The sequence below is a fragment of the Clarias gariepinus genome, chromosome 7 (genome assembly GCF_024256425.1).
Source record: "Clarias gariepinus isolate MV-2021 ecotype Netherlands chromosome 7, CGAR_prim_01v2, whole genome shotgun sequence".
Taxonomy (NCBI): domain Eukaryota; kingdom Metazoa; phylum Chordata; class Actinopteri; order Siluriformes; family Clariidae; genus Clarias; species Clarias gariepinus.
The window spans coordinates 38,365,052-38,385,245 of NC_071106.1; the positions used below are offsets into that span (position 1 = coordinate 38,365,052).

General features: G+C 39.9%; 1 protein-coding gene across 1 annotated transcript in view; it reads right to left on the reverse strand.

Annotated features, from left to right (window-relative positions):
- The window catches only part of spon1a (spondin 1a), a 96,144-nt gene extending 77,214 nt beyond the window's left edge, over window positions 1–18,930 (reverse strand). Inside the window, exons 1-3 of the mRNA XM_053500032.1 lie at window positions 18,702–18,930; window positions 15,296–15,402; window positions 10,208–10,341 (exon numbers count right to left, since the gene is read on the reverse strand). Of these exons, the coding sequence (XP_053356007.1) occupies window positions 10,208–10,341; window positions 15,296–15,402; window positions 18,702–18,930 (470 nt within the window). The remainder of the gene's footprint in view (window positions 1–10,207; window positions 10,342–15,295; window positions 15,403–18,701) is intronic.
- Between the last annotated feature and the right edge of the window lie 1,264 nt (window positions 18,931–20,194).

Here is a 20,194-nt window from a genome sequence, read left to right on the forward strand (position 1 = left end):
TCTAAGAATGTAAGTGATGATGTAATGTCTATAAGCAGTACCCAGAAACCATGCTAGTGCTACGGCTATGACTTAAGTCAGCCACGATACCTAGGAGACACACCAGTGCTCAAGCTAGTTTGATTTCAGAAGTGTCACTCTTATCTCCAGTGGATACACAACTAGAGCCACCTTTATTTCCTAAGCACAGTACAGGATTCACACAGAGCTTCAAAACTGTTTAAAATGTCTGTGTTTAGCTGTATGAATATTTCACAATGAGGAGCTACGGTAGCTCTCTACAGTCAGCGAGAACATCTGCCGGTGGACCTAACCTGTGGACCAGAATAACGGATAGAATATCTGTGAAGAGGCCTGAATCGCTGTTTGTAATGCAGGACTGAGATTATTTATGTAGACTTTTAGAGAACCAGCACTGCTTTGGTTTTAATAGTAAGGCGTGTCTCACAAGCCATTTACAGAATACATTAAGAATCCTGTCTTTTTTATATACTGTATACAAGGGGTGTTCAAGTCAAAGCAGGACTTTTGATCATGCAGAACAACAGAAAACGGTTCTGAGAGTGAAAACTCCCGGGATTTCTCTTTATAATTTCCTTCTACACTAATGCTCTTATCCCAGAGTTTCACTACTGGATACCATCAAGGTCGAAGGATTTTTCTGTATGCCAGAGACACGTCTAAAACGCTGGCCTCTCAGGAACTCCCTTAGTGGCACAAACATGTGTAAATGGCTTGAAGTGAAGTCAGAACTGTACAAAAGTATGATGTTATTCTTTCATGAATTTCAAAAATGAATTTAATTGCTGTGGTATAGGAGGAATAAACCAGTTCAGGACATGGTATTATAGGAAAAATAATTAACTTTGATACGGTAACAGTGACTCTGCACTCACATCATCACACCAGTCGGTCATTGATTATTTTCCTATTACAGCCTGACGCAGAATTCAATACCCACTGCTTTAAATCCAGTCCAATTTTTTTTAGATGTTACACATTATAGGACATTTATGCACAAGTCTGTGCAGGATTCAAATTTAGATTTTAAAACACTTTCAAAGCAATTCATCAGAGTATGTTAGGATATAAAATATAAAAACATAAAACTTCACCTCTGATCATTTAAAGCATCGTTATGTTATTTTAACCAGAAGCAGTGAAAATATCATGTTTGTACCGATGCATTCAGTAGTGACATAATCAGTAGTAACATAAAGACTTCCATATATGGACTTCATGCCACGCCCATAAACTGAACATCAATCTGGGGTTATAGTCACTTTTTTAAAATAAAAACGTCTCAGTAAAGCTCTTTTATTTATTCATTTATTCTTTTAGTTCTTAAGATTTTTTCCACCTATGTGTCTCACGGGAGTTTATTTCTTTCCAGGTGGGCGGCGGCAGTACAGTTTCACGCACCGTCTGACCTTTAAGTGGCTATAATGCAGCAACAAAATCCCTTATTTCCTCCATAACTGGATAAATGGATAAAAATAAATAAATAAACCATGCGCACACAGGCGGGTCAGCGATAAGACCGGGGCGGTTGGTATGAACGTGCTAGCTGGGCTAAAGCGCTCCTGTCTTACAAAGATAACACATCACATGTAGGGTTTAATCTCTGACACCCACATCCTTTTTTTTTTTTTTTTTTTGTAATGTAAAATATTCCGTACTTTCACTGAACCGAGCTTCACCAATGGAAAGGAAAACGTCACACACTAGTATGAAGAAGCAAAGCTGGGTCTGATTTCTGTCAAGCGCACACTGCAGAGGTAGTGGTGTAGTGGTTAGAACTGGCGCCTTGCACCTCCAGGGTATGGGTTCGACTCCCGTCTCTATGTGCATGGAGTTTGCATGTTCTCCCCGTGCTTGGTGGGTTTCCTCCGGGTACTCCGGTTTCCCATGTGACTGTGTGTCCTAGGATTGGCACCTTGTCCAGGGTGTACCCTGACTTGTGCCCTAAGCCTCCTGGGATAGGCTCCAGGTTCCTGAGCTGATAGTTTTCACACCCTTCTGTAAGACGGCGTTAATCAGCTGCACTGGAGAAGAAGCCTGTGAAAAAGTGGACACTCCTTAAACGCGTATTTTCTAAGGGTCATGACTTTCTGTTTATTGTGTTTGTCGGGGGACAAAACTCACCTGAACCCCTGAAGCAGATCACAGACTACTCAACACTTTCTTTCATAGTCGAGTTATTGACAGATATTAGATTCTATCCCTTCGTCTAATATCACCACCAGCCATCGGCACATCCAATAATACACCACGGTGTGAGACTGAACATAAGACGGAGAGAACAAGGTGTCCACAGTATCTTGACTTTCTCCCACACACATACAGTACCGCAGTAACGCACCGCCTTCCTTTCCTGAGCGGCCGTAATTGTCCATGCTTTAATTCAATCTCACCCCAATTTCATACATCTAGGAGAAAGAGGCGCAAGAAAAGAGCTTCCTCCATATCTACGACCCACCAGGCAATCAGATGCAGTAATGGTTATTTAACATCCAATTTAAATTCTATCAATGAGACGTTATTAAGGCCAGATTCACTTTCCTGCATGTACACGGCTGGTACTAATCGCATTTCTGTCTGTGTGTGTGTGTGTGTGTGTGGGCTTGAAGGAGAGAGGATTCTTCTCAAGCCAGTGCTCATGGCCTCAAAATATAAAATGAGGCTATGAAAGTTGTATTAAGGAAATTGCTGCGACGCAGCCAGATTTGTACACGTTGTAAATTTCGTGACATAAAAACAAGAGAGAACTACTAATAATGAAATCATACACCGATCAGCCATGACATTACAATGCAAATCATTCTGCCCAGTATTGCGTAGGTTGTGCCAATTGAGTCAGCTCTGGCCCCGTGGTGCGTGACTTCACAAGACCTCTGGGGCTGTGCTGTGGCGTCTGGTGCCAGGACGGTGGCGGAGGGTTCTTTGGGTTGTGGGAGTCTCCAGAATAAATCTTTCCATGGACGCTTGATCAGATTGGGATCTGGGGAGATGGAGAGCGGATGGGAGGACTTTCCCTGCTGGGCCCTGTGAGCAGCGAGCTGTGGTCCATTGGGTGTTCTGGTGCCTTTCTATCATGGCCGGTGTTGGCTTTTCTTTTCAGATTGACATGATTAAGTTTGGTCCCTATGGGCCTGGCTAAGCTTTGAGGGCCCTGATCCTGTCACCAGTTTAATGATGATCAGTGTCGATGTTCTGGCTGATCAGTGCAATGCATTGGAAGGCAGAGGTACAGTAGCTCAGTGGTTAAGGCTTTGGAGGTCCCAGGTTTGAACTACGGTCCGGAAGGTCCCAGGTTTGAACCCCACCACCACCTTGGGCTAAAATAGAAGGGAGATCGGCAAGTTGGTTTGTAAAAGTTCTACTTTTTAACCGTGCCTTGGTATCTTGCTGAAAAGATGAAGATAAAAACATTCGGTTTAAGATAAAAACACTACCTGTTGTTTGTAGAGATGCAGGTTACAGACCAGCAGTGCTGGTTTAGCGTGTAATCAGACGTCGTTTGTCAAAATGTCTTCACTGTGATATCATCAACACAACACACGTCCGCTCGAACACACTCTGTACAGGCGACCAAATGAAGCGAGTGAATGAGTCAGTGATCGTTTTCCCCACTGGTTGTCGGCTTGACCGCAGATCAGTGGAGTGAAGAGACGACGCTGAGGATCGTGTTTAAACTTTTACCCTCAAAAAGAGACTCGTGTGAAAGAAGCTGATCATCAAGCTGAGAAACTCATTTCCTGCCCTGTCATGAACTTCAAATCTGTTACCATTCATCATGCAGCGCCGTCTCCACCGCTCACCTATTTCAGTGCTTACCAGGAAACTTTAACCATGTCTCCGGATGACTGAACGTCCAAATCTGTCCTTACTGGAGTCCCTGTTTATATGAGAAGTACTACTTACCGAGACTCAGACTCTCCAAGGTTCAAAACATTTACACTTCTGCCATTCCTTCACAATTATAGCTGCCTATGACTGAAACGAATTGCAGCCACACTGAGCAGCATGAGCACACAGTCTGAGAGCTCTCGCTAGGAGAACTGAAGCTGGATATAAATAAATGCAGACATGCTGATTGGAAAAAAAAGGTAATGGGTGATGTTGCTTTTACTATACGCAGTGTAAAGACCGTAATCGAACATGATTTTGACATTTTTGTTCTTAAGTGCTGTTTCAGAATAGAATGGTTGTGCAGGCAGAGGTAGAGTCATTTAATAATAACTGGAATAAATCTGTGATTTATTTCACAGAAATTTTCATCTCAGTAATTTTTTTATTCTTTTTTTTATAGATATTTTAATATATTTTTAGGTCAAATAAACTATGAATTTTACTGCTAAATGAAATAAAAAAAAATTTAGTTTCTCTTAATCTGGAATTTTTTTTTTTTTTTTTTTGCAAATTGAGTTCAATCCTCCTTATAAAGCTTAGAATTTACCCATACTTCTGACAAATCACAGCACTGAAGAAGCACAGTTCCGAGCAAAATACTACAATAAATAAATAAGCAATAATCCAGATTCATTCAATGGACTTTTGGGAAATAGCAAAGCCAAAAACGCTTACGGTCGGTTACTGTTGTGTGTTGTATCACATGCATTTGCGCTGTATTTCTGTTTTTTTGTTATAAAGTTTCTCATGATCGTCATCAATTTTCATTTTTTTTTTTGTTTTTAAGTTCACGTGTACAACAAAGTTCAAAAGTTTTTCCTTCTTCCAATTTGGTGGCAGTGACTTCCTGCAAAAACACAATCAAAGAACAAGTCAGCTCTAATATATTATTATTATTATTATTATTATTATTATTATTATTATTTATTTTTTAAGCTTAAATTTCATTTTACTGAGCTTCAAAACTAATTGTAGGCTAATTTAACAACTGCTTCCAAAGATTTTTTTTAAAAAGGTGGATTTATAGTGTTTTGCAGAATAATATAAAACCCACACAGATAAAACCAAACCAGTTACGACATGGTATTTTATCACTGGTGCTTTTTAATACCCTTGTGACTAGCATGATTTATAAATAATCTATCCATATAAGAATGTGTTTCTGTACTCTACTGTATATGCACTGTGTGATAGTTTGACCAGATATGACATCATGAGTGACAATAATTGGTAAAGTCAAAACAATCAGGAAAAAAAGCTGTACTGAATTTCCTCGAACCCACTCGACTACTCAAGAAGTGAAGAAATTGAAGCCAGGCAGAGAGGAACAGCAATGACAGATGCAGCACCGGGAGGAAGAAACATTCGAGAGAAAGACGAGTCCAAAATACGCTTCTCGTTCTATTCTTAGCCGATACACATCTCTAAGGTACAGTTTTTTATTACCAGGATGACAGGACTTTGCTGTAAGGTGGGGCTTGTGTCACCCTCAGGGGGATCTTTACATCACTCATATCTGGCTTAGTTCCTTAGGGCGCCCTTCAGCAAGGCAAGGGGTATAACAGTCCACCAGCACAAATAAACACACACACACACACACACACACACACGGGTCGATTTCAGATACTGTAGTCCTCCCAGCTGGCCATGAAGACGTGCACCAGGTCACATTAGGGACAAACGTGGAGAGATATGAGATGAAGTAAAGGCTAGACTAATGAGATGATGTCCTGTTCCCAGACACATGTCGGTGAATAATTATGTCTACAGTTCCCACAGACAGTTGCGTCTCGTCTGCAAGTCAACGATGTCAATTTTCATGGAACAGTCCACTGGCTGAATGTTCGCGGAAACAACAGCAGTGGACTCCGAGCCCGGGATCATCATTCACAGACTTTAAAAAAAAATTCAAATGTTTTACTGCGACTAAGTGTCTCGTGCTTCAGGACTAGGCTCTGTAAATGTCATTCAGTTTTACGCCTTTATTCAGCAGAAATTTCAGCACACATCCCAGTTTGACATGATAGTCCGCCGTGGCATTGCTGGCATTTCTACGTTTATCAGTGGATGAGACGGTTCTCTATTTTTGGGGTTTGCACCAAGAAACAAAATATAAACAGAAGTCTGGTGGGAAAACTACTTAATAATAAACATTTAGTAAGCACTGTATCCGGGTCAATGGATCCGAAGCTGATCCCAAGAACGCCGGATGACCGTCAGAGAGAGAACTCACCCAATATGGACTTGATGGCAGACAAAACAGCACTCTATTAATCCCTCTTTTACCGCTCATCCTGTATACAGGGTCACAGGGGCCTGGAGCCTATCCAGGAGACATAGGGCACGAGGCAGGGTACACCCTGGACGAGGTGCCAATCCATTCCCTTCGAATCTCAAGGTCGAAGGGAATCGAACTTGGCCCGAGACTCGAACCCGGTCCCTAGAGGTGCAAGGCGACAGTGATAACCACTAAGCCACAGTGGTGTGTATGTACAACAATGGTGTAGGAATTTCTGAACATGTAGAAACAAACATATAAAGATTTATTAATGAAGCTGATAAAAATAAACACTCTGAAAATGACCAGCGATCCCAAACCTCGTTACAGATGCACCTGTCACTTTCAACTTCACGAGAGTTTAACTCAAACTGACAGAGAGCTCCTGGCAAAACAATTAACCCTGTTACACACCCTGTCCTTCTCTATTTACTCACCAGGAAACATGCGGGCTGATGTATAAGTGTGTTTAGATTCATTTAGATTTAATCGGCTGTTTTAAAAGACATTTAGACATGAGATGATTTTAGATATAATACTGTAAATGTGGAATAATAAAACCTCGCTGTAGCTCCATAGATTTGGCACTAAAATTAATTAAAAGCATATTTGAAAAACATCTGTATAAAAAAGCAAAATAAACAAATTATAGTGTATAATGTCTATTATTAGCAGCACATATAAAACTATTAATTAAGCATTTCTGCCTAATTATAAGAATTTTAAACAAATTAGCAAATAAATTAAATTTACAGCCATAACTTTAATTATATCATCATTTAATTTAATTCATAAACAACAAATTCAAACCCAGTTACCGAAGCTAATGTTTTATTTGAAATGTTTGCTTGTTTATTAACTCATTTGTGTCGTGTGAGAGAGATTTCCTGAGTCTAAAAGCATAAACGATAAAATCAGCCTCACAGCTTCTCCTGTCAAAGTAATCCTGTGTTTGATGATCTTAGACATCTCCCTTCTGACAGTCTGACATATAAGAAGCTTCAACTCTATCTCATGGGTTTCACTGCAATATGAGAAATCCAGATCAACAGGGTTTGGAAAAGAGGAAAATAAAATATTACAAACTGATGGAGAATGTTTTGTGCGTGATTTATTTAAAGTCACAATGGCAATTATACTTCTTCTACTACTTATTATAATAATAATAATCTATTACGTTTACTAATAATAATCTAAACGTGTGCTTTGATTGTGGTTTTGTACGGCGTCACTTGCAGCAAATTGAAATAAAGGAAAATAAGTGTTGAGTTTTTGTTGCACACGAAACCATTTTAACCTACAAAGAATGTTGAGGATCAGAACGATAAAAAACAATTAAAGGATGTTCAGTTTACAGCATCATCCACCTGCTCCTCGACCAGTTTCAGTTTCACTTCATTGGGTTTATCATGAAAGTCCGACTGTAAATGTCCTTTTTTTTTAAAATGTACGTTAGAAATGTACGTTAGAAGATTTTTAAAATGAAAAAACATTAGTTTTCTTTTAAATCACAATTAAAGTCTGTACAATACCTGGCCAATAAAAAGGGTGTACGGATTTCAAATGGTGTCCAGTTCATGCGTGAAAATGATTCCTTGTGCTCCCAAATCCACTCTTTCCCAATATGTGTCCTGGAATACACTCCGTGCCATCAGGGAAGAAAAACTCCATAGATGTGATACTCTGGTGATTCAGTACATTCAGGTGGTCAGCTGACTTCATTTTATTGCCCCATAACGTTGCTGAGTCTAGACCTGAGTAACTGATCAACCCCAGATCATAACACTGTCTCCAGAGGCTTGTACAGTGGACACTATACATGATGGGAGCATCGCTTCATGTCCTTCCCTTCTCACCCTGACACGCCCATCACTCTGGAATAGGATCAATCCGGCCATTGCTCTAAAGTCCAGTCCTAATGCTCTCTTTATGGTCTATCAATCAGTAAATCTGTAATATTATATGAACAATGGTCCAAATGGGAGAAAACTAAAGCCATGCTTTGACCTCAGCACGACTCCTATCCTTCATGACATCTTATAAAGAGTTCCCCAATGCTATCAGAATCACTGTCTATCGATCATTCCATCATGGGCCGCACTACCATTCTTCCCTTGTTGTGCTTCAAACGAATGAAAACAGTTGGAGACTTGGTGTAAAAAGGAAGCTCGTTTGTCACTGTGGCAGTCACATAATACTGTACATTAATAAGAGCCGGAGACGCCTTTAATGGCAGCGTGTCTCACTGGCCTCGAGTGACAGGCTCACACCGGGTTTTCATCGTCCCACCATGTCATGAAACATATAAAATATTTTCTCTCTCTTCCTCTCTCTCTCTCTCTATCTGTTTATCAGAGACACGATGTCTAGTGAAGGTCCAGCTTTACCTCTCATTAAACACGGGTACGCATCTGTCATCTGGTCTAATCACATGGCATATGTGTATATATCTGGAAATGTAAATACAATGTTTTTTTAATGGTTGTACTTTATTAATTTCTAATAATATTAAAGAGTTTGGTTATAAAATCGATTCAGCTGCATACCATGATTCCTCAGTGTGGCTATTCGTATAAGAAAAATACTTTTTTTGTTTGTTTTTATTTAGAATTTATGTTTGTTTTTGGCGGTACAGTGGTTCAGTGGTTAGCACTGTCACCTTACGCCTCCAGGTCTTGGGTTTGGTTCCCACCTCGGGGTCTGTTTGCATGTTCTCTTTGTGCCTGGTGGGTTTCCTCTGGGTACTCTGGTTTCCTCTTACAGTCCAAAGACATGCAGAGTAGGTAAATTGGTGTTCCCAAATTGCCCGTAGTGTGTGAATGTGTGTGAATGTTGAGCAGAGGTCCTACCAGGGCTATACAAATGGGAATAAATATGATGGTCACCAGTGGCTTCCACGATCCCTAGTTGGACTACAGAGGTTCCTGAATGGACGGATGGTTGTTTATATTTGCGGTGATAAAACATTGCTGTTCCTTTAACATCCTACAGGTGGTGCTCTAAACTATTCACACATTGGCAGGCAGCATTTACATAATTTACATCATTTACATCATTTACATTTGACATTTTTATCCGGAATTTCTTTGAAGTTTCCATCATTGAATATTTTTTAACATCTTTGGGATCTTTGGGCTTGCAAATTTCTTTGATTTTGTTGAGTGATTTATTTTCTAATTCTGAACAATAATAGGGAAGCTATGAAATGCATGCAATTATGTAACAACAACAACATCAACAACAACTGTCCGTTGTTATTTTAAGACATAAAAAGTCAGCTCTTCTGGAACAGTTCTTACAGGAAGAGTATTGTTTCAATACATGTAAAACCCATCAAGCTCCATGATGAAACTGTCTCTCATGAAGACCTTCCCAGGAAAGCAAGACCAAAACTGAGCTCTGCTGCAGAGGAGAAGTTCATTTGGAGTCACCAGCCTCAGAAATCACCAATTAACAACCAGCACCTCAGATTAAAATTATTGTGATTTTTATATGACTTCAGCATTGTTTTACAGAAAAAGAAAAAAAAAAAAAACAAACAGAACAGCCATGGAGTTATAAAGTGATCCCAAACTTTTGAGCGGTAGTGTATATTGTAATATACACTAATATAGGAAAAAAAAAAAAATATATATATATATATATATATATATATATATATTTTTTTTTTTTTTTTTTTTTTTTTTCCTATATGAGAATCCGCGTTTGAGCCCCGCCCAGACGGTACTACCCATTCAAAAGATTTTAATGTAACATTTGTTAAAAGTTTGACAAATTATAAAACTTCATAAGCTGTTACCTTAAACCAGTTTGTCATGCATTTCCTTATTCCAACATTGCTTGTTTGTATTATTTGTATTGTAGAATAGCAATACGAACCAGACCGACGCCACGATATCGTTATAATACTGTATCAAAGGTCCCTGGTCTAGAAATATTAATTGTTGATCTCAAAATAAGGTTATGCCACTAGTCATCAAAAAAGATTGTTATGAAATGGCAAAATCTGTCACTTACTTGAGCACAATGCAGCCACTTCCTGATGAGGGCGCTGTCCATAACACTTGTATTTTGGTCCGTCTCCGAGGGGTGCTGTCAGTCACAGCAGGAGGGCAATTAGTCATAAACTGTGTGTCCTCTTCATCAATGATCTGACGAGAAACAGACATTAAGACATTATTACCTTTCTTAATATTTAATAGGAAAATACTTCTGCAGAATAAACATGGGCATTGTCACTATGTTTGCACAACAAGTTTTTATTTTTATTTTTTTTATTTAATGGAATAAATATAATCAGTTATACCAGGATTACTATTATTCCTGATACTGTAATCATGCATTTAAACATTTTGGCATTATTATTACTTTTATTATGCTTTTTTAGAAGTAATAAATTAGGTAAAGTGTTATGCTCTTGTGTCCTGGTGGTGGTGTTATAAAGATAAGGTTGTATTATACTGTACAATACCAGCACATCCATGAGCGGTTCCTGCTTTTACTCAACATCAATTTGCCAGTGATTACAATTTCTATTTTGTTTGTTTGTCTTTTATGGTAACGTTAAATGATGTGGAACATCTGCATCATAAGTTCCCCGCAGGAGCCCTAACATTGGATGAGTCTTGTAATATAATCGTAACGATGTTGCGATGCTATTCACTGTCAGGACAGCATCATTTTTAAAAGTTAAAATGATTTGGAGATAATGTTGAATGAATCCCCCGAACACAATGTTGCAAATGGAACCTTAAAACAATGAAATTAAAACTTTTATCCTGATGACGAGTAGCACCCGTTCGCACAGCGTCTGACGTCATCAACTTTCCCTTACTGTAATGCCTCCTAATGGTCCAGTGTTAAAGATGCAGTTATTATGTAACGTTATTCCATCATTATGCAGTTAACGTAGTTCACACCTCATTTCAGCAAAGCCATTCTAACTTTTAAAAGCCACCTAATACAGGGGCAGTGGCGGCTGAAATGGTTACGGCTGTGGGTCACTGGGTTACTGAAAGATTTCTTTCTAGTGTTTGTGTGTGTGTGTGTGTGTGTGTGTGTGTGTGTGTGTGTGTGTATTCATTCATCACTACGACACCTTATAAGAATGCAGTAAAAGGTCCAGCTGTGAACAGTGTCCGGCTGACCTTTGACCTACAGTGTTTGGCCAGTTGAATAAGGAGGAGCCCGTCGGTCCAACTGAGGCAACAACTCATGACTAAAACAAACCCAAAGCACTGAGTCGAACACAAAGGGCATAATTGCAGTTGTCAGTTGAAAATAAAGCTCTAAATAATATCACATGCAAGGAACCGTGAGATTTTTAAGATGAAAGACACATGCTCAGTGTTGATTGTAATGCGTTACAAAGTAACGCGTTAGAGTACTTGGATTACTTTTTTGATGTTACGAGTTATCTAACGCGTTAGATCCGCCATTTAAGTGCTTAGTTATTTAGTTATATTTTTAAAAATGTAATCCGTTATTCTGACAATTTATGTAATTTTTGAACCAGACAGCAATCTTTTAGTGTGTGTGTGTGTATGTTTGTGTGTGTGAAAGTCTCACAGTACTCTTTCTGTCCAATGTCTCTTGGTGTGGTGTATTACCTAAAAACCCTAGACACGGATATGTCAGGTAGAATGAACTTTATAGTTACTTTCATAATTAGTAAATTTGTAATACAGGAACATGGGTACGACATCGCATATATTTTGGTTATAACAACCGAAAACAATAACAAAAACATGTGACCATGTGTATCTGTGCTATTTCTTTGCGCATTTTTTTTTTTTTTTTTTTTTTTTTTGCTCAGTCATGTTTTTATAGTTGGTAAAAAATCAGGTGATTATATTGTCTCTTTCTTGTGCTGATAACAAGTACCGTATATGTCACTCTATACGCACAATCCTGGGTCCTATACTGTATATGTTCATTCAAATGCTCTGAGCTTTAAGGGCTGCGAAAGCATGTTGTTAGAGAAGTGGAAAGATAATACTGGTGTTACAGGAGAACGAATGTATTGTTAAGCATTGTATTTACACCTTCTTTTTTTTTAGATTTCTAAAACACTGAAGAACTGTGAGGAACTGCTTGAGAAATGTTCAAATGAAGCTGGAGTTGAAGCAAACCCCGTGTTTAACACTTCTGACCTTTCTTTCTCAAGCTCTCGAAATGAAATCCACAATGCTCTATCACTGGGGTGGTGTTGTTTTTTTTTTGTTGTTTTTTTGTTTTTTATAAGACCATTAAGACTTCAGCTTCTCACTATTCTTGCTCATCATAAAGAGCCACACAGAGAGTTAAAAAAAAAACAAGTGAGGACAAAGAAAAAAACAAGAGTGCTAAAAACAGCATGAGGACAGAGATGTAAGAAAGAAAAAAAAAAGAACCAAAAAGAAAAAAAAAAGCTGGATCCCCATGACGCATGACCTTATCCTTTCCTCCGGGTCCTTCTGTAGGGATCTGGAGTAATTACGGTTGAAACGGCACTGCTGAGAGTTTCACTTAGTTACACAACAGCATCAGGGGAGATAAAACATTTATGGATGTAGACGCGGTTTAATTAATTTACCTAAAGTGCTCCAGACCTAATCCTGATTTGGGGATCCTCAAGGAGAAGAAAGCTTTTTATTGCTTTTAGTACTTTTGAAAGTGTTACAGGCGTGCAATATTTTACAAAATATGTTTTACTCACATTGGCAACATAATCCTGCTAGTAGGTGCTAAATAACTAGGCTAAACTAGCTAGCTCCAGTTGGTTTGGTTAGCTGGTTTAATATCACTTCTCCAATATGAAGTGAGATCAAAAAGTTTGGAGACTAGTTTTGTAGCGCCACCAGCAGGCAACACACAGTCACAGAAAGCACCGACCTCCATAAGTCAGCGTGCCAAAAGACACATCGGGAGATGTGCAACTGGTGCTATACTGACCGTGTGTGTTCCCATGTCTGCTCTTTCATTATGGACAGCAAGTTAGAACAAAGACCAAATTTGAAACTGGGTAAAGCTGCCACAGAGATGTTTGACATAATTCGGAAAGTCTAAGACGCTGCTGAAATGAGTCGTTTCAGGTGTTTTGAGCGGCACGCGTGCTTCAAGAGCAGAAGCAAGATGAAAAGAGATCAGGAAGACCGTTGACAAGCTCAACCCCCTGAAAATGTCCAAACCATTGGAAACTTCTGCATGATGATCGTTGGAGAACATTCCACTACGGTGTGTCAATACGGAAGCAATCCTCACGTGTGGTTTAAACATGTGCCGTGTTGCTGCGAAGTTCATCCCCAGGCTGCTGACTCAAGAGAAGAAGGAACATCGCGACAAAGCCTATCAAGAAGATCTTTACCAATGACGTCACTTGGGTGTACCGACGCGACCCTGAGATGAAGCAACAGTCTTCACAGTGGAGGAGCCCTTCATCTAAAGCCAAAAAGACAAGGCAGGTCTGCAGCTTGACCAAATGCATGCTCATCGTCTTTTTTCAATATCTGTGGCATCGAGCATCTACTGTAGAAATCGGCACCAGGGGCCAGACCGTAAATAGCGAAATCTACTGCCAGGATTTAAAGCGTCAAAGGGAGAACGAATGGTAAAAGCAATTGAATCTTAGTAGCTAAATATCATGACTGGTATAGGATAACTGGTATTGTAAATAAGCACTGGTTTAAATACAGATAAAGAAAGTTTCTCTTATTCAGAGTTGGGTTTCGCACATGCTTAGGAAATTTTGAGGATAGAGTATTTAACGGTCTGCACGTAACTCACACCACTAAATTTGACAGATTTTTTCTTAATACAATATAAACTACATTCTAATGCTTTGTCTTTTTCTAAAAAAAATTGGTCACCATGGACCCTCTACATATCTTATCTTCACAATCAAAACCATAATATTTCCTGTCTTTCTTTCATCAGTCCAGCTGGCGTGAGGTGAAAGCCAGGACCTTATATTTGAACATCCGCCCTTCAAAAGCCCCCTTTATCTCCCCATGAAAACCAATCATGTTGTACAATGCCATCAAGATAGTGAAGGAGAAGATGAAAGATGTCCACAAATGATGACAAAAAAAAAAGCCTTTCGACAGGAAGGCAGAAATATACAGTGCCCGTTGTGTCAGTGTTCATCCCCCTGTAAAACAGATTCTCTATTGGCTCATAAACCCGAAGAAATCTAGCAAACGAGGTAAAAAATATGAAACCCCTTGAGCGAGACTGGAAACGGAAGATTTATTGTTTATAAGTAAGTTTACAAGATTTTTTATTCTCGTTTTCTCACCGGGAGCTCATGCGATCCGACAGTCGAGGCAGTAAAAGCAGATGGGGGTGCTGCAAGAGATCTGCCAGGTGTGGCTGAGTGTGAAGCTCCTTCTACTTCAAGATGCTTCAGAGCAGAAAATCCGGCTGCTTTAGTATCAGAAGAAGCACAGTGCATTTCTGTACAGCAGCACAGAGAGAACTGGGCGTCCCACATGGTCTAGTAGTCAGGCCGCTTGGGTTTAACTCCCGCATGAGAAGTAGTTTAAGGCCGTCGGGGCTTGGCAGTTTAAGCTTTTCATGTGCAACTGGATTAAGAACTTCAGACTGTTAGAAAATCATTGTTGATCCCGTGAACATGAAGGCAACAATCAGGTTTTGGACACGGAGAAAAGGCTCATTATTTTCTAAAATATTTTCGTTCAGCAAAAACAAAAGTAGAGACACAAGCTGGGCTTAAAGTGACAGAATGCACTGCAGCAATGTGATGCAAATAATCGACTAGTTAGTGAGCTGAAGAGTGTGATGTTGTTGTGGGTGTTATCACCATAAAAGTTAAAGCTTTGGAAGCTGGGGTGTAATAAAGTGCCACTGCATCGGTCTTTCGGTTAAGATAAAAAAACCTGTACCAAAAGATCGACAAATGGCATTTTTTTTTTACAAAAATATAGGCTACAAAAAAAGTCACAAAAGTAAAAAAGAGTATTTAAAAAAGTGAGTTAAAAAAAGGTTTAAAGTGTTTGCCAAATTTTAAAGTTTCTGTCCTCTGCAGAAACGCATATAAACACAAATAACACAGAGCTAAGCTTGATTTTGTTCTCCTGTTGCATGTTTCTCTGTATGCTCTCCTACCTGAAAATTCCCAGCGTAATCCTCCTCCTTGTCCCCATTCCGTCCTTCCTTTAAAGCGATGAGCGTGAAGCCTCTGAAGTAAGAGGGATTCGTGGCGTACAGAGTCACTGTAAAGGCAGAGTAGTGGCGTAATGATAATTAGTGCATGACTTTATTTAGCACAGATTCCTAGAAGGACCTGAAAGGTGTGACGTCTGATAGAATAATTTTGCATGCTGCTAATGTGGCAGGAGAAATAAAACACTTAGGGTCAAAGAAATGTCAAGTTATATCCAGGGTTACATCCTGTTCTAGATTTACATCTTTATTTTTATGTATGAAAGTGCACTTAACAATCCGTACCAGACTGTACAAGTTCACATCATAATTTGTTTAGACATGGCCTTACAATGTTTATCATTTAAATATGCATAAGCTTAACTCGATAGTTTTTAAGCACATGTATTTTTTTTTATTTTTTTTTGATAAAGAGGGTTTGGTTTCTAAATATATATTTCTTCTTATATTTTCAATCCACACAACATCTCAAACATTTTTTAAACATTTATGCAACAATCTGTCTACTTTGTTCTTTTTCTAAGCAACCTATCATAGTTTGAGACTATGGTTTGTTAATAATACATAACCAGTATTGCACTATACAATACTTTTTTTTTTCTCTGCAGCATAGATATTGAGGACATATCGCACAAAAGTAATATATGCAAATAAACACTTTTGTGTTTTATAGAACTGAGAGCATCTGATCATTCATCTCCAGCGAGCATTGTATCCTGATTGTTAATCTGTAGACTGGAGAAAACTGACTATGAGACAGGAATACATATACAGTACTGGATGGGATGCCAGTCTTTCCTAGGGCACCAAACACACCTAGGAGGTTTACTTCATTTTGACAGTGCACATAATTAAGCAAACCAAAAAGCAGAGTAAATTATACAAAAAACAAAACAAAAAACATGCTCAGCTCATATCCTGCAGCTGGTTTGATTTAGGATCGATTCACTTTCGCAACACAAATAAATTTCACTGGGGTTTAGTTAGGGACTGCTCAGCCGACTCCCTCGGACTGGTAGTGGTGGTTCGTTTGCTGTGCTCTCAGGCGGATCGGAGTTCAAATTAAACCAACTAAAAAACGTTCTTTTGGTTACCGTCAAAGGGTCGTCACAGCGGACCTTCTAATCCACACACTACTTGGCACAGGATTTACTCTGGATACCCTTCCTGATGCAACCCTCCCATTTTTCTAACCAGGCTCAGGACCAATACTGTGGTGCGGCAACCCACCAACAGTGGAGCTCAAACCCTGATCCTCAGATCTTCAAACCAACAAATAACCAACTACAGCCATACTGTAGCTGCCTGAGCCACCACTCCCTCTCCTCCAGACTAAACCGATTAACTTTGGTATAATATTCCACCTGATTGGAGGAACTCAGAGAAATCAGAGGAAACAGTGAATGAGAGCCAAAAGAAGAACATGCTCAGAAAATCCACACCTCTACACATCAGGCTTTTTATTCATGTAAGTGTTTATAATGTGCTGTTTTTTAATTGCAGATGTTTCAACATATACAGTTTAATGTATTGTGATCCAACTTGTCCGAATACTGTACAAGCCTCTGGTAAACATCACATAGCTAAATCTCCACTCGTCTCACACCTCTCATCTCCTCTTACTCTCACTTTCATGCTGTTCTTTGCACATTTAATACTATTTACTCTGTTGTCACTTTGCCACACATTAAATTGCACATCAAGGCTACGCTGCAATGAACTTCATTTTCCTTATTAGTTCATATTTTTTTATGTTCGATTTATATGCTTTATTTATATATGCTTTTTATATATCTTTTTTTTTTCTTTTTCTTTTTTTTTCTTAGCATTGCACTAGTAACTTCTGCTCAGTTCTCACTTTGTTTATACTGATACTGACTACAACCTGGACATTTTTAAGCAACAACTTAAGACCTATCTGTTTCTTAGATTTTTGTACAGGGGTATCCCCCGAAAAAGAAAAAAAAAGCACCCTTCCCAACAGTGTTTGACAGATGGTGCTTAGTTAGTTACCTAGTAACCGGTGTAAGGATCTACTGTATACAATGACGGAAACTTCAAAGCATGTTTGTATGTCACTCTGGATAAGAACATCTGCCAAATGTCTAAATGTAACTGTAAATGTTACTGTATCAGTTGCTAAAGAATTTCCTTCAGGATCAATAAAGTATCTATCTATCTATCTATCTATCTATCTATCATGTAAAAAGTTGTCCTCCAGTGATACCTGTGCCCACTGGGCAGAGCAACCTCATGCCAGTCTATAACTTTATGCCACTTGATATGTTGTGCCTGCGTCACATTTTCACCCTGTGTGTGTGTATGTGTGTGTTGTGACTATACGAATGATACACAGTGAGTGATCACTTGTTTTTGTGAGATCTAATCTATCTATCTATCTATCTATCTATCTATCTATCTATTTATCTATCTATCTGTCTGTCTGTCTATCTCATGTGTAAATGATCATCTCCAATGCGCAGGCTTAGCCTCAGGTCTTTAGAAAATCAGTCCTGAATGATTAACGGGGGCTGAAATCGTCCTCCAGTCCTACCTGTGCCCACTGAGCTGGCATCAATGACATTCCTATACATCTGTGCTCATATATCTTGTCAATTTGCTCTAGTAGCTTCTGGTCAGTTCCCACATGCTCACTCTGTGACCACTGACTGTGTGTAAGTAGACACACATACAGTACGACGTACAGCATGCGATCACCTCTACAACCTGTCTCTGCATTACTGTTTCTACTGCTGCTGGATATACTGATAGAAACAGCCCAGGACCGTGGTGATACGTACAACATAAATGAGGACCTTAAATTATCGAAACTATCTACGAACTATAGACATACAGCAAACGACAACACAGAGTGCACGTGCAGATGTGCAAAGAAGAGCAACAACACAGGACACAATGCAATAATCTCTAATCATAATCCTTTAAGATCTATCTATCTATCTATCTATCTATCTATCTATCTATCTATCTATCTCATGTGGAAATGATCATCACTAATGCGCAGGCTAACCCTCAGGTCTTTAAAACTCTTTAGAAAATATTAGATTTCTATATCATTTTATATTGTTATATATTTTTTATTATATCTTTTTTTTATTATTATTTGGATGATTAAGGGGTCCTGAAGTCCTCCTCCAGTGCTCCCTGTACCCACTGCGGTGGCATCAATGCGAACTAACTGCAGGCTGAAATCAGAGCAACTTGATGCCAGTGTATAACTTTGTGTCTGAGTCCAGGGATCACACACTGGAACATGTCGCTGCATTTTGAGATATTGCGGGCGTTATGATGATGATGATGATGAAGATGATGATGATGATGCCGGTACCTCTGTACGTGCTCGCGGGCTGATAGTTCTCCGGTTCTCCTTCGACGCGGAGCCGAAACTCGCTGTAGAGCTCCTTCCTCGCGCCGTGCGCCCGCGTGATCCAGCTGCAATATCCGTCCGGTTTGTGCACCCTGTCCCCGGGCTCCTCGGTGAACGCGAGCGCGCAGTGAACGGGACCGACCGGGAGGCACAAGAGGAGCACGAGAGCGCGCGCTGCCGCTCCGGCCATGGCGCCTTTTTTTTTTTTTTTTTACAAATAAAGAGAGAGAGAGAGAGAGAAAAAAAATGTTATCCGGTCCGATCTCCGCTCTCCGTTAACCTCAGACCGCTGCTCCCATCCCGGACCGGACGGCACCGCGATATAACCAGACGCGCACCGATTCGCTCCCGCGACACCGACACCGACTGCGACTCCCGGACTGAGACTCAACGACGGACGTGCAGCAGCAGCAACAGCGGAGACGCGCGTGCTCCCCGGTCATGGGGAATGCTGAGAGCGCGCGCGCCGGGAGGGTTCGAGCGAGCCGATGCGCTTCTCACCGGAGCTCACGCGCAGTTCCGACCGGCGGCGGCGGCGGCGCTGACATGACGATCAGTCCCTCGGCTCAGGGAGTGAGAGGAGTGAGAGGAGTGAGGGGGAAACCTCACACAGCATCGGGAAGGGGATGTCCGAGCGCATGATGCAAGCTTTCTGCCCGACCTCCTCCTCCGTGACACACACACACACACACACACTTGTGCCAACAGTGCCAAAATAGACAGGTGCCGTTTGACTCTGTAAATGTCTTTATTTTCTGGTGTCTAATTATAGATTCTGATTGGTCAGAGGGAGGTGATTGATTTATATAAATATATAAATATACAGTACAAACACACACATACTGTATATATGCGTGCACAGACAAATGCACGCACGCGCGCGCGCACACACACCATAGACAGGTGGCATTTGACTCTTTAAATTTCTGTGTCTGATCTCTCATTCTGGATTCTGATTGGTCAGAGGGAGGTGATTGATTTTCCCTAACAGCAGTTCTAATAATAGCAAAGGTTTATATTAATATATATTCACACACACACACACACACACACACTCTCTCTCTCTTTCTCTCTTGCTAAAAGTGACAGATGCAATTTGACTCTCTAAATGTCTTTATATTACTGATCTCTCAATCTGAATTCTGATTGGTCAGAAGGTGCTGATTAATTTTACCTAATACAGTAGCTGCTCTAATAATAGCATACGTTTAACTTCATTGTTTTCCTCAACTTCCTACAAACAATACCACATACTCACAATGTAGGTTGTTTAAAATCTTTGCAAATGTATTTTAAATAAATAAATAAATAAATGACATGTACATACAGTAAGTATTCACAGCCTTTGCACAGTCGAATCTCACCTCCAGGGTCGAGGGTTCGATTCCCACCTCAGGGTCTGTGTGCATGGAGTTTGCATGTTCTCTTTGTGTTTTTCCTGGCACAGTCCAAAG